General features: G+C 37.0%; 1 protein-coding gene across 7 annotated transcripts in view; it reads right to left on the bottom strand.

The window, feature by feature from the left end:
- ZMYND11 (zinc finger MYND-type containing 11) overlaps nt 1-16,330 on the bottom strand; it is a 106,934-nt gene that overhangs the window by 44,034 nt on the left and 46,570 nt on the right. For all 7 annotated transcript variants that reach the window (XM_075082390.1, XM_075082395.1, XM_075082393.1 and 4 more), the window contains one exon: nt 848-1,007. In XM_075082390.1, the coding sequence (XP_074938491.1) occupies nt 848-1,007 (160 nt within the window). The remainder of the gene's footprint in view (nt 1-847; nt 1,008-16,330) is intronic.

Genomic DNA, 16,330 nt, shown 5'->3' with positions numbered 1-16,330 from the left:
TTTACAAGTATTTAATGAAATTTATATTCCAAAGAAACAGTTCCTATTTCAAGTATTTTAAAGCTCTGCCAAACTCTTTTTTTAAATTATGAAAATATGGTCCTGTAAATACAGAGACCGGGCTTTTGAACAAGGCAAAACAGTTGCACAAGCTTTTTCATGTTCTACGGGACTATTCTCAGTTAACTTTGTGAGTGCATTCCATCTCAGCTATGGAGTGGTAGAGAAAACATGCTTTTCTTCCCTTCATAACACTTTCAACCTGTTTAACTCGATTTAAATATTTTTCACATCCAGTGGAACAATGTCTGGATGCCTGTAACTAATTTGCTAAGAAAATCCTTCCTAACTGAGCGCCCTGGTGTTCACAAATATCTGTAAAACATACCTTTTCATATGTGTTTCTATATAAATGTACAACTTCTTGTGCTTTTGAAAGGGAGGATTTCTTCCTTCCTCAGATTCAGATTAAAGCAAGATTAACAAAAAATTCTTGCCTGCTTTTTTTTTTAAAGATACTGTCTTTGGGATTTGAGGACGTCTGAGGATTTCAAGTAATACCAATAATATTTACTGTCTTCCTATACAGCTGTAGAACAGAATACTACATAAAAGTGAGAGATGACTGAGCAAAGGACTTTGCCAATGTTTCATAGCAAAAAACTCCGAATTCAAGAAGAAAGAGCTTCTATGGAATAGAAAAGGTTAAAAAAGTTTAAGAGTGCATTAGTTCCCTGTTCACAAGCACCAAACAGCATCTATAAATAACTTTAAATAGAAATTAAAACAAGTTTCATGCTAAGATACCAGAAGTCGTGATTTATTTTCTCAAAGATTTTATACTCACAATCTCATCTCCCGGCAACCAATATCCTTCTTGTTCAATACCAGCTTTTGACCCTTTACACCCCACCGTCAGGGTTTCAACAATAAGACCATCCTTGACTGCTAAACTCAGCTGACGTGTGGTTTCTTTTGGATGCATACCATGGACTCGAGACATATACCTGCACAAAAAGCACAAAACTCTCTAAGTGTTAGTATTAAACTACAAAATGCATCAGCAAAAAATGACCCTTTTCCAAATGATTTGAAATAATACACAGTCTAAGTTTTGGGTTGTTTTTAAACCCTCAAGACTTATACAATTTTCCCCTTTACTCCAAATCATCTTTTCTTGGCCTTGAATTTATCATGTACACACTTAGATGAGCAGTAGAACAGTAATCTACCAAAAAAATTATCACACCCCAAAACTAACAGGCACACTGCTCAGGCCTCTCTAAAGGCCACTCTGCTAAACTTCCACATCCATTTGTGCCCCTAAAGAGACTGACTTAAATTAACTGAAACCTGCATTTCTGTAATAATCCCTCTAGCATATATATTATAGAATGAGCCTGGAGACGTACCAGTGAATCTATATGATGCTCGTGAGTACAATGTATTTACAAATAATGTGAAATTCATTCATCACATACAAAAACCCAACAGCTACAGTTACAGTACTAGGTGGCTTTTCTCCTTTTCTTGAGATAACCACAATGATCACACTATGATGTACTGCACTGGTGAGAGCAAAACCTATATAGCCTAAACCATGTATATACATGAGATTCAGTTGTTGACCTTCACCCAGTATAATTTACTTCTAGACCAACACCAAAAGTTAACTTGGTTTAAACAATACAAAATTATCTTCCCTCAAAAAAAGACAACCTTCCTCTTTTAAGATCGTTACACTTCAGAACTCCAAGAACATATCTTTGAGTCACTGCACAAGGAGAAGTGAAGACAGCTGCAATCGCATGCAATCAGCAGGTAAGTAAATTGACTTGGAACCAATTGGAAATACCTCCTTTGTCAACACTTTTCTACTTATAACTCTCTTACATTTACAGGGCTAACTGATTTCCTCTCCCTTTTATGGTTTCTCCAGGTGCTCTGTCTTTACCTGTCTCCTAGGAGAGAAATCTGTAATTTGCCTGCTTTAAGACAAAGCTGTCAGCTACAGTAGCTTCTGTTTCATGCTTGATAATGAATTCCAGTAATCATGATTCTTTTGTGACTGTCATCACAAATATCATCACAAAAAATATAATTACTTAATATCAGGAGCAAACTTGAGGAACATTTATTTTAAAGCAGTAGCACTCCATGAAAAACAAAAACAAAAACAAAACAAGCTGCATAAGTTAAAATTTTTTCTTTAATAACATGGCCGACATGAACTTTTAATGCCTTAGAAGTTATAAACTTACAATAAGGGATGAAGACCACTCTAATAGTCAACCCTTCAATCAGCCCTTCTCTTTGAAGACTATGACTTTCAAACTTCTTATTGTTTTGGAGGCATAAAGGTCTTTTCCAATCCTGCATTTTCTCTCAAGCTTTTGCCGAGAACTGGTTTACCTAATCCAATATTTTTGTTTTCCTCTAAAGGAAACTAAATGCACATAATCACAGAGTAAATTTCTGATTGAGTAGAAGTATATATTTGTGTAGCTCATTATACAATAATCAGAGCAACAGAGGACATTTATAAATTTCTGCCTGGTATCAGAGGCATTTACATAAATGCAGCATGTTTGCATAGTCTGGGGGGTTTTTTAGGGTAAAAACTCTTAGAGACAGATGCTGGCATTTACTGTATTTCACAACATGTACCACAACATGATTGGTTTGTGCATACTACCACTGCATAAAAAAAATAATAAATGGAATTAATAGAGAAAGAACAAAATTCTGTGCAAGTCTGTGATCCAAGCTAATATCTGTGAATCTTATGCTGGGTAGCGAAAAGGATCAAGGGCCAAGAAATGACTCAGAAGATAGGCACATCAGTTCAGTTCTGTATCACACTGTGTGGATGCTTATCTGCCCAACCTGATCCCCCTCTGCCTCTGTAGAAACCAAAACTGAACATGAGAATCTGTTCAAGAGATATTAAACACTACAAATGAGTTTTCCAAGTTCTCCAGATTCCAAGGAGGGCTTAAAAAGGCAGAGACTGAAATCTATTACTTCACTTTCAGAGTGCAAGTGAACGCCATTCGTTTGCTGAGGCTTTAAAAGTGCCTGAAATAGGGAAAACAAGTCATTTGTTTATATACTCATGTTACATGTATTTCACATGTGTGGACACATATACACATATTTATGCAAACACAACTAGCTTTTTAAAGTGCATATTACCTTTGTCAACATTTGTAACTTTACTGGTTTTTCAGTAAATTTCACTTTTAATTCTGTACTAACAACCTCCCCATCAAAGCCATCGCACTCAGGTCTTCTGCAATTTCTTCAAGTCTTTAATAGGCCTCAAACTAGGGATAGGTACTATCATTCTTCCTATTTTACTGATGGAACAAGTCAGGGACTGAGCAAGGAAGCATTTCCCTACAGTTATACAGTGGGCTGCTATACGTCTGCAAACAGAAATCAGCATTAACCCAGTGCCATCATCTCCAGTGCATCCTGCTGAAGAAACCATGTATTTTGCACTGCATCATGCATGGTTGCAGAAACACAGTCCAACCAAATGCTTGCATGTAAGCTACATATTTTGTGATTATTTCTCACGCACATCTCTGATCAGAACAGATATATAATACAAACCAAAAAGCCTTAAACCAACTCTAACCAGCTAGGAGGGTTTATCTGCCTATTTCAACTGTGGCAGGGCGTGTACTAGTGAAAAGGAGCATAAGGCTTGGAATCTCCCGTTTCTCAAATCCATCTGTGTTCTCAACTAGAGTGAAAGCACTGCCACCAATGAAACAATCTCCTCTTTTTCTCCAGCTGTAAATCGGGAGTAATAAATCCCCAGTGGCTTTTTGAAGAACGCCTTAGTCAATGTTCAGACTGTGTAGTCTGGAGATCCACAAAGGCTATGTTTTCCATGTTTAAAGTAAAATGCTATCAGCTTTCACAGGAAAGCACACACACGTAGAGAGAATGTTTTTAATTCGCAGAGTACAACTGCTGTTAGAAAAGTGCTCCCTCCCCCCAAATTTTTACTTTTATTAAAACCTGTGAAGTGTACATGGCTAGATATTCACAGACTATAAAACAACACTGGCAGGGTCTGGATGAAATCCTATCTTGTTTCTTTTCAGCCAGAAGGACGGCAGCTAAACTACGAAGCTATTAAGGCACAGGATTTGAACCAGAAAATACAGTTAAAGTTCTTTAATAATAAAATGTGAAAAACTGTCACAACATGGGAAAGATGCTGGAAACACAAAATAAGTTAAACTCCAGCCAAGAGACAGAAAGCATGATGTTTGGAGTCCTAACTACCATACCAGACTCATAATGAGATCTGGGAAAAACAATATTTAAACATCTTTGTGCAAAAGTGACACTACTAATCCAGGGAATGCACGTCTTTTCCTGGCACTGCATGCACTGAAGCATCTGGCACCAAGAAGTTAAAAAACAAGTAAGAGAGATAAAGCAATCCCCAAGTGCTGTTTTCAACAGAAGCTGATTAGCCTTACCTTAGAGACAGGGAGTTGAAGCAATACTGGTTTGTTATGCTCTTACCCAGTCCTCCATATCGACAGATTGAGAAGTCTAATATTATCCCTATACTGCTATTATGTAGCCAGCCACAAGAAGTAAAGCAAATATGCTTTCAGATGGGTGAGAATAAGGCATGGAGACAAAGTAAAATCCCCTAAATCAGTAAACCAGCCCTAAACAGATAGGGGGCTGAAACAACCATTTCAAAATACAATTTAACTGTGCTAATCCCTACTACGTAAAATGAGGGTCTGTCTGATGAAAAGAGGAGGTTTGGCCTGATAATCTACACGTTAAATTCCAAATCTCACCAAATGAGGCTGCCTGTCTGCAGGACACAGAAACAACCGAACTGCTGCTCAATATTACAGTATTTATACGTCAGTATTTTCTCCATTTATAAACTGGCAGTGTAAACCTCCTTGACATTAGCATAGAAGAATCCAGCAAATCTAGCACAATTACAGTTTTTGTCATCAACTTCTAAGAGCCTACTAAAGCATGTTTCCAATTATTGCAACACCACTTGGAAAGCAAAGGATAAGAATCTCTAGCATGTAGGTTGTTTGTTACCACCCTTAAACAAACCTCAGCATTGTCACACCATCAAATGTGTATGTAAATGTGCTGACCTTCAGAAACAAGATACTACCAACAGAATCATGTAAATGCACATGTGCACATAGCTAATATATGTGCACACCTGTCTGACAGCAAAAGAAAAAATTTAGAGAACAATAGATAATTATTAATAGGTTTGTAGATTGTATGTGTGTGTGCATGCTCATCTGTATTTAGTACACAAAATACCAATCAGAAAAATGTGAAACAACAATTTCAAACCTATTTTGCACTGCAGGTAAACAGTAGTGAGGTCTTTTCAAATTTAGCAGCAATAAAATATCATTTATATACTTTTTTCTTGTTACCCATCCTAAAACATTGACCATCTTTCAGACATCACAGGCAAGGGACAGCCCAAGGGGTTAGCACAGCTGGAGGTGAGGACTTGAGGAGTTCTCACAGGCCTCACAGCATCCAGAAGCCACACAGCCATCTGCTGGACACCCCACCTGAGCCATGTTGCTATGACAGGGGAGCAATCATACGCAGGGAAACCTGGTACATGCCCTTCCAGAGTCTCTGTCCTCCAGAACAACAAACTGCAGAAGCTTCTATTACTCATGCCATTACTAAGTGACAACTGGATCTTGCCACCTCCCTTTGCTAAACAAAACCGGACCACAGGAGAACCCTAATCCACCTCTAAACCACTTGCCTGCCCAACATCCAGCAGACGTTATAGAAGCACCAACATCTGTCAGTGTATGAGCAACTCACGCCTAAAACTGAAAAAAAATTTTCTCAAACTATCTAGTGTTCAGCGTGTCTTTCTATTCAAAACCTACATCTAAAACATGTGCTTCATAACACACCTTAAAACTCAAGAAAAATGTTTGTTTTGATCTAAGGGGTGTGGAGGAAGCAGACTCTAAAGCTGCAATCACCATGGGAGCAAAACAGATACAAAAGTAGCTGGCGCTTGCAGGGGATCAGATGGTGAACTTTTTGCCTACAGCTGTCACACAGCTCACAACTCTTTCACTCGGTACTGTGCAAGACACAACATGAAGCCAAACCCTGTCCCAAAGGGCTTAATATATATGGCCACAAAATAATGCACATAAATAGCTAACTGTACCCCCAAAGAGTCCTCCTGAAGGCAACTGTGGTCTACTGAGATGCAGCAAATGGTTTACATGGGCGCAGCTGTGCTGTGGCCCAAAACACAAAGCTGGCCACGGAAGGAAGTAGAGTTGCTTAAGACGGAAAGTTGACACCAGTATTAAAAAATAAAATAAAATCTAAGTTTTCTGGACTCATAAGGAATTGCATTTTCACTCACCTGAACTCATCAAAAGGAAAATACTGAAAAAATGATACAGCAAGCATCTCTGTAGAAGACTAAAGTAAAATACATATAGGGAATAGCTGCCTTTTATAAAACACAACAGCGTGACAAGTGTAGGTAGATGCTAATTTTAGTGGCAAACACTGTAATCTTGGTCTGATCAATTATCTGTCTATGCTGGATGCCTCCGCCCTCCACGAGAGGAAGGCAAGTAGCAGTGTACTGGCAGCAGCAGACTGTCTGCTAAGCAACTCATCCAGGGAGAAACAGAGGTCTTAAGATTTCCTTGTATGCATAGCCCATCTCACAATTGAGATCTGATAAAATACAGCAGTTCCCATTAAACTCAACTAAAAGACTGCCATCAATTTTAAATGTTACCTTCAGCTATATAAAAATGTCCTAGATTCAGGGACAGACCTTAAGGAATAATACATAAAATGGAAGGAAAGCAGCCAAAAATCTCTTCTGAGTTTTATATTGTGTTCCTACCTCTGGTGAGAAATGATGCCTTTTGCTTTAGAGTCAGGGTATGACAGCAGTTTTATAGAAGGCCCACGCACTACTTCTAAGACTTTTTTTTTTAATTTGCAAAGAATAGGTCACTTGATTGTACTGAAAGTAAAAATGGAAAAGATAGCTGTGATTTTTTGTTTGTTTGTCTTTAACAAATACAGCTACATAGCATAAGAACTTAAAATACCCAGGCTCAAATCTCAGGAATCCACTAGCTATCCTTGTGGAGAGGCAGGTGAAGATTTGTTCTCTCAGTGGTATCCCAAGGTCTCAACTCAGAAGCACAGGCTGCCTGCTCCCACCAGATGTAGCACTGTGGTACAAATCAACTTTCACAAAACACAGGCTAAACATTTGGGTATTTGTATTTCAAAACAATATATTTGAAATATATATTCCTTGCTTGCCAGAAACTGAGAGCTGGTCTGAGAGCTGAAGACAATACAGACACACAGACAAAGCAGAACCATTTACAGCAGGGACATAGCAGCACACCTTTGTTTTCTAAGATACTTTTTTATACACTTACAGGTTCTGAAGTTTTGATTCTGGATTAAATTCACTAAGATAAAGACAAGCAAAGCATAGCATACATTCTTCCTCTGTATTTACACTTCACAAAGAGATGATGCATGTACATGAACGGACTGCATTTGATTTCCACCGCACTTCACATACCAACAGCACACTGCATAGACCTCACAGGCACTGACAGAGCTGTTGCCTGTGCAATGAAACACTGATTATATGATCTACATTTTGTGCAGTCCAAAATTCCAAACGGGGGACACAGATAAACTGAGTTACAGAGAAATGATTAATTTTCTCTTCCCTCTGACACCAGTATCTGCAACATTCATTTTGAAGACACATACACTAAGTAGAAAATATTTAAAAAATTTGTTTCAACTCTCCTTTGTAATCTAGAATTAATGTTGCATGAATCTAGAATCTAATTTTGTGCAGCATTTTAATAAAACAAAAAGAACGCATAAACTTGATAACAGTGAGATCCAGCAGTTCAACGAAACGGATCTGCCTGATGTTTCTTCTGCCACTGCTCAGACAAAGGTAAGGAGTAATCTTGTTTGTGCGTGCTTTAGATACCCCAGGCACCATGCAGTTTCCAATGATGTTAATCACTTGGGTCATTTCTGTCAAAAACATGGTAATTTTATCTCAGGTAATTCCTTGTTTCAGTAATTTAAATTCTCCCTCACACAACTTCACTATACACTTAAGACTGTGTAACACTCCAATAAGACCATGAAAAGCAAGTAATTAAGGTACTGAGCTATTCAATCCCTATCTACAAAAATCTCCCTTTCAGAACTACTACCAGCTTCTTAAGGAGGAGCTCATCTAAACAAAAATCCCATTTTTCAAACCTAAAAAGTTGTATGTGATACTGCTGGTAATGTACAAATATGTGCCCTGAGCACTACTGGCAAACAGGAGCACTAATTGGTGCCATTTCATGCATATGAAAAATAGCTTGTGTATAAGCAGAGCCACTGTTCCATCCAGCACTTTTCTGTGGATGTACTTAAGAGACAAACAAGTAATACATGACTCAGAATATAACATCCTGGCTAATACCTTGCAAATGAAATATTTAATAAGCTCATATTGAGCATCTCAATTCAAAACATGCTTAAAAAAAAGAACATTCAAGTGCTTTCATGACTCAGTTTTTCAGAGTTTTCTATTTCTATCCAATTTAATTTCCATTCTTATCTGGGTTAAAAGTAACAAAAACTTTTTTTCTTTTTGGTCAGATTAGTTTTGGCTTGGCTGAGTTTCAAAATCATCACATTGCCACACAAATGTTCACCTAATTACCAGCTAGGGAACAGCATAATGGCTGGAAAAGCCATCAGGACTGGGCTGCTGCTTTTGGTGATGATATTGTTTACATGAATGGGAATATGAGACCTCAGCCTAAAATAGATGGTATGAGTAGGGCCTTGAGGAGCACTTCAGGCCAGATAACAACCTGTTAAATGGCCATGTCACACCCAAGTTTTATCTTTTACTTCTAATGCAAAACCACGTTTACAGAAAAGAACCCAAACGTAAGCCAGAAGTTTCACTTTCAAATATTTTAAATATTTTTTTTTTATTTTTTAATGCTGGTTGTGACAGAAAAAGTAAACTGGTTTGATTTTAGTAGTTAGAAATAAAGATAGCCTGTTATGTATTTTTCTGTGTAAACTTACACAACTTCAACACAAATATTAATATGGAGTACATGAGAATATTCATTAAAATGAAAACGTGGATAGAGGTTTTCAAGTCAGTTACACTTCCACCACTTTCCTTCTCAATATTTATACTGGAGTCCATAGTTTGCATGTATTCTCTATGAAAAGTATTAAACATTGAATACCACAATTTTTATAGTAACTCAGCATTTAAATGAGTTGGCACTCATTAGCAAACATCAAACAAGGAGTATGGCTGTTGTTAATAACCATGTGTTAGTGTGAATCATTTTATTCACCAGTCACACTCATGCTCAGCCCAGAGATGACTTCACATACTGAATCAATGAAGAACATTGACCTTTGAGATAAAAAAGCCAAACCACCTTACTAACAATACCACATACGATCATTCTTAGGAGAAGAATTATTAGATAAGGAAAACTGATAAAGCAAAATTTGTTAGAACATCTAAGCACCTGTTTATTTTTTGCAGAATGAACTGTAGGAGCTAGATGTGTATACGCTAATATTTCTGATCAATGCAAATGCATAAAAAGTTTAGCCTAACCTCAAGCTCTAGTCCTCAGTCTTTTATAGCCTTTTATGCTAAACCCCTACAGTCGTTAACAGTTGCACAGCCAGCTACAGCATCCTTTCCATTCCATGTAGTCAGCATAAAGCAGGAAAAAAAGGTGGCAAGGCTGGAGGAATTTGTCAGTCCCATGGTGAAGAGTTTTCTCCACTAGGCACTGAGTCTTATGTCAGCCAGCACTGAGGAGCAGACCCATCAATTCGGGTAGCAATGTTCTTTATCACATGGCGGGACAGTGGCTCAGTACCAAGTTGAAGGAACAATTATCCTTAACAAACCACAAGCAACGCTGCTTAATATATCTGGACTTATTTTTATGTATTGCTTTAATCAGTTTAATTAATGTGATTAAATAGAATTGTTACAAAAAATGAAGACATTGCCTATATCAAGGAAAGAGCTTGATGGGAAAAAGAGTAATTATTAATATGCATTCTAAACTCAAGATGACATTTTAACCAAATCTACTAATTCAGCAGTTTTAATTCTACTGCTATTCAGAGTAAAGGCAGCGAGGTTCTTTATAGCCTTTTTCCAAGAAAAGTTTACATTTTTTCCCTGTCATCCCTGCTTCCACCCTCCTTAGTATAAAATGTCTAAAAGGAGCTCTTAAAATGGACCATTAATGCCAGCATTATTAAAGTTACATAGTAGCCAAAACAGAAAATCATTATGAGCTCACAAACAAAATTAAGATTAAACACAATACAAACAAATAGATAAAAGCTTTACAACAACTGTAGCCATCTACAGGCAACACACGTGAAATTTAATGAAGTTTGTGAGCATTCCTTGTGCAATCAATGACAATCCGTCATTTCTTCCTAAGGGGTTTTATATATGACCAAAATAGTACTTTTACTAAAAATGTTGTTATTAGGGAGTTAAATTATCAGTTTTAGATTGCTTTTGGTTTATTAATAAAATGATTTTTAATGAAATCAACTAAAAATTGCTGAAAAAGCACAGAAGACACTTTTTTCCCCCCACAGGATGTTCTATGACTAACACTTTACAAGCTTTCATTCTCTTGGTTTAACATAAAAATAGTGTTACGAAAACAGGAAAAAAACATTGGGTTTGGCCTAAAAGAAGCAACTGAAGTTTATAATGGGAAAGAGAGAAGTAAAGTAAAAGAAACAGAAAAGGTGATTGACATAGTGGAGGCAGACAGAAAGAAGTGCCTTGTCCTTGATTATAACAGAAAACACATAAAGCGGTATTTAAAACTAAGAGTCTTCTACCCTGTCATCACCTGGTGATGTCTTTCTGTGTTTGTTTTCTTTAAATAATATATCTATAATTAAGCCAATCCAATACAAACTGAATTCAGTTTTCTCAAAGGTGAACACTCAATAGACAGGCTGCCACTAGAAGCAGCAGTGTGCCCTCCTGAGGAAGCAGTACCATGCTTCTTATTGTAGGACCTTGTACTTCACATTTTTGCCTACCCTTGCATAATGACAAATTGCTATTACACTGCCTGGCATGGAAAAAAAAAACTTTGTTGTGCTGTTCTTCCTCATCTTTTCCCAAATGGTTAAAATGTGGGCTTTCCTGAGTATCTCCTTCAATACTGACCTGCTTCACCATAGAATAACTGACCAGGGTTTGATTAACATGTACCAGATTCTGAAGAGTTGCTTTTAATAACCCTATTCACTTCACATGGTCACATTTAAAACATACATGAGGATGAGGATGTAAAGATGTGGAAAAGGAGCCAGTAACACTGGTTAAAAGTGAAGTCAAGCAACCACTTCATTCTTCTGTGTAACAGGAGGATGTTTTACTTCAAACAATTGTTTTCAGATAAGCTTACTTTCCAGTAACAAAAAGACAGATATTTTAGGGGAATAGCCTCACAAAGAATGAGAAACTGACAGAGCAGAAAAACATTTCCAAGCTTTCTTTTCAGTCAAAGAAATATCAGGTGCTACAATACTTCTGCTCACAGAACAGAACAGCAGGATTATCTAGCTATAAATCCAGTGTCATTTGCTCTCCTAATCATTCTTATGACTTACTATTTTTGTTTATGTATGACTGTTTATTTGCAACATGGAAATACTAGGAAGATTTAAATTTTCATTAAAGGTGCTATAAATAGTGGCAGACTTTTCCTAACAAGTTCCTGAGCTTCAAATAAGCAATACTGTAAGAATCTTGTTCTTTCAATTTTTTTCTTACCACTGCATCGCATATTCTTATTTATAGACATGTGTGATTATTCCCTACCCTATCAAATTGCTCATTTTTTAAATTTACACTCTTGTGATTATTCTCTACCTGTTCAAATTGCTCATTCTCATCTTTGCTTTAATCAGTGCTTCTAGAAATTCTAGAAATTCGACGGTCTAAAAAGAGAACCACAGAAGAATGAAGGCAACAAAAACAGATTTATGGATGGGAGAAGCCCTTAACGTTAACTATTGTCAGAGATTGACTGGAGAAATTTCATAGAGTGATATTTGGAGAAGAAATCCCCCTCCTAGGTCTAAATGCCAAACTGAAAGGGTCACACACTCGATCAACTGCTAGTGACTCCACCTCAACTGCGGGACCAGAAAATCTCATCATTTTACAGCAGTCTTTCATACTGAGCAGTTCTTTTCTGGCATACTATCTCATCAATGCTGATTAATGTCAGTCCACACAAAGCTAACAGGGGACTGACAGAGTCCACTCTATATAGGCTTGGGATCTGCTCATTTCTCTTAGATGATCTGACTTTGCTGCGCTTACATTAAACTAGAATATAACAAAAATGAGTCCACAAAACAAATATGGGAAAAACGGTTATGACCATTTAGGAACCTAGTACTGGACCATCCCATTTGAAAGCCAATTAAAAAAGATTAGAGTCTTTGTACGTATTTATGAAAAAAAAAGACATTTTCTTGTATCACCAGTGCTGTAAAACAGCTTTCTGGATGATGAAAATAAAGCTTAAGTTGTGATCTATTTGAAAATAACACAAATTCTCCAATTATAGCATATCAGTTTTATCCTAGATTTCTTTCCACCAGCTTCATCCCCCCAAGAGTTAGGATACCTCTACCCTGTGGACTATGGCCACTCTTGGTTTCATTCCCAAAGTAACTCATTTTCAGACTCCTTTCTGGAGAAAGCCAACTTGTTCTTCCTAGGAAAAAGGCAAAGCATGGCCAAGAGGTTAGTTTGCTCCTGACAGAGAACATGAATGTAAACCATGCCAAGATTGGCTCCTTCTGCCAAGGGCACTCCAACAGTGTTCCAGCATGCTATGCGTCCTCAAATGCCTTCATGACATGCCCGATGGCAAACTATTATGCCCATAGCTTCAAGTTTCAAGAATAGCATTGCTGTGGGCTGTATTATTTTTGGCACTTAGAACTGAAGAACCACACACACACACAAAACAAACAAAGAATATGTCAGGGCCAAAGAAACACTCCATGAGCCAAAGCCAATGTGGTGTGGCCGCAGTGCATCTGCTCCAGATGATGCCAGGGCATTCCCTGTCACAGTACACAAAGACAGTACAGACACAGCCTTCATAACAGACAGGGAGAAGCCAATCAACTAAATAAATCATGAAACACATCAAAAGGAAAGAGACAGAAGTGTGAGGAAGGAAGTATGGAAGAAAATAATTATGTTGTGGTTCTTCACATTAGCCTTCATGGAGTAGTTTAGAAACCAGAATAACTATCTGTTTACAATGACAAAATCCTGAAAGCGGAAAATAATAGTTCTAGAACACCATATTTGCCAACTGGGTATTTTAATAACATTAACTTAATAGATAATGAACTCTGAACTAATCATAAAGATCATGAAACGTTCATAAATTCCTACTGAGGAAACCCAATACCTTGAGAGAAAAAGGGTAAATATTTATTTAATAGTTAATTAAATCTTAGGAGTCCAATTACGTGTAAGGGAATCATAAAGAAAACACTATAAAAGAAACTGGAAGACTGGAGTAGCCAAAGAAAGGGACTTTAAAACCATGTCTGTACAGAAGTACTTACTAATCTGCTAGGCAACAGAATGTCAATAATTTATCCTACTCATTAAAATACGCATGCCTTTTTCCCTGGTGTATTTTAAGGCATTTTATTCCATAGGATCATTTTCTGAAGTTACCCCAAATCCAAAACAGATGGAAGATAATGAGGAAAAAACAGAAAGTCAAAGCATAATTATGATTTTTAACACACTTTTAAGGATGAACAATTTGTCAAGCTGTGCTCTTGACAGAGAATTCACTAGATACTGGAAGCCATTTCTCCACTAGTGTTTTCAGCATAACTAATACCAATAATTCACATCTAAATAATAGAAATATAATTTTGTTAATAAGTAATTTGGTAGTTTAGAAATGTTAGATATTACTAGTAGTTAGAATTTAAATGATTGTAATTCATTGACTTGAGATACACTGTGACAATGTAAGCCAGGTGAGAATATTTATTTTGTATACCTTTACAGAAATGTTACCGCTGCCTCCAAGTGAGCTTTACTGTTAAATAAAAATGCATTGAACACACTGATGCCTATGTACAAAGATAGGAACTTACATATATATATTTTAAAGTTCTCTTCAAAAAGCAGTTTGCACTAAAGGCGGTTTTAGTACTAATTCCTTTAAATTCACTATCCTGTTACTTCTTAGTATTGGTTTTCAATCCTTCATTTAGTTTTCAAGCTACTGAAGAATGCTTATCTCCAACCAATGGAAAGTACCATCCCAACTATAATGTACCCCACAAATAAACACTAAAATTGCAGAATACCTTTCATATAATGATTTGTTGGGTTGTTTTTTTTTCTGGAGACATCAAGTCTGTGCAGTGTGGTCTCTTCCCTACCAATGCTTTGGATGCCTGTCACTTACCTTAAACATATACTTATAAAAAGATTATCTTGCTGTTTCTCTGTATCCTTACTCAGGCATAGGACATGCTTCCATAAATTTGTCATTATTACTTGCAAATACTTGTAATATGCAAAGCCACTCTTTCAGTCAATCCCAGGAGGTATTAACACTTCTCAAAAATGTTACTAACCCAAGTATGAGAATCCTCCCTTTAGCTCCAGCTATGTAGATAAGCTCATCGTTCTCACTTTTGACCACTGTTTGGTTTTGATCTTTCTTATTATCCATACATTTGCCTATGAGCCCAGAGACTGATTGAACTTTTAAGGACATGCAGTTGTACTTGATCAAATGATCTTTGAGCCTGGAAGAATATATCAGCTGCTCAGTTTTCATCAGAAGAGATATCCTGCTGCCCTGCTAACTTCAGAACTTTGAATACTGTGTAATATGCATACTCACTTACTGTCTGTCACCTGTGCTGCTTCATCAATGACTAGTACCATAAAGCGACTCAAAGGCCTTTTCCTTTCTTTTCCTTTACAAAAGTTCTCTCCTTAAAAATACCATATAATAGAAACCAGACTACTGTTCACCACTCTTGTCACCAATGTGCACATGGAATATTTACAAGGGCCAAGCACTTTTTAGGTTACTCTTCAGGGCTAACACCTTGCACATCTTTCTCAAAGTACTAAGGCTGCTTGCATCTCTGTTTAGTCACTTTTTTCTTCTAATTAGATATGAGTCATACAATCTGGATCTAGACTGTTTTTTAAAAGAGCAAACTATCCTTCAGTTACCAAGAGCACTACGTCTCTTTCTAGTACCTAATTACTTGTTTTCTCAACCTATTTTGTAATGATAGGATTTGTCTTACCTAACTTTACCCACTGAAATGTTATTCATGCTATCTTAAAATAGGCATCTCTCATAAGAGTGGGATGAATCCCCAGCTAGACATGCCTGTCTCCCTTTATTACATATAAAAAGAGCGTAAACAGCTAACAAACTCATCTAATATATGGTCTGGAGCAAGTAATTTGAAATGTTAAAACAGAAAGTGTATAGCATTAGTTTACCCACTTGTCTCCTTGGAGACATGATGCAAATATTTATGCTTTAAAGCATTCTGAACCTCAAGTGCAACTCAGAAATTAAATAACCTAAAATACAATCTCCCTCTCAAGCCCACTTGGAACTATCTATCTCTGAGAAGGTACTTTTTGGTTTAATGGTGCACTCTCCTTTGATGTAGGATCCAGGTGCACACCAACTCATTTGGGACATAATCTTTTTTCTTTCTCCTGTTTATTGTTCACTGTGCTTGGAGAACCTGAACTGTTACACTTCTTTCACTTATGAGGCCAGTTTTGCTTGCCACTTCTACCCCAGAGCTTCCAAACTCTGTCAGTGGACCATGTTATAACGATTTTGACTTCGTTAGTCACCTACACTGTTTATAACTCTTCCCTTTAGTGGTCTCTGGCCTCATTATCAGTTCACATTTGTTCTGGCAACTGAAGAGTTGCCAAATGGTTATTTTTGCTATTTTAAATTATTCTATTGATTACTTTGACAAATGTGACGTACATGTTGGCCTGGAAATGCAGGGAGAGGCACAAAACCTCACTTGGTTTTTATTACAGTGGCTACTCCAAGCTATCCTAAAGGGTATTTTAATATTGTAGACCCTTTTATACATTGCAAGT

The sequence above is a fragment of the Phalacrocorax aristotelis genome, chromosome 2 (assembly GCF_949628215.1).
Source record: "Phalacrocorax aristotelis chromosome 2, bGulAri2.1, whole genome shotgun sequence".
NCBI lineage: Eukaryota > Metazoa > Chordata > Aves > Suliformes > Phalacrocoracidae > Phalacrocorax > Phalacrocorax aristotelis.
Note: the sequence above shows the minus strand (reverse complement) of the source record. Positions and strands in the feature narration are given on the sequence as shown.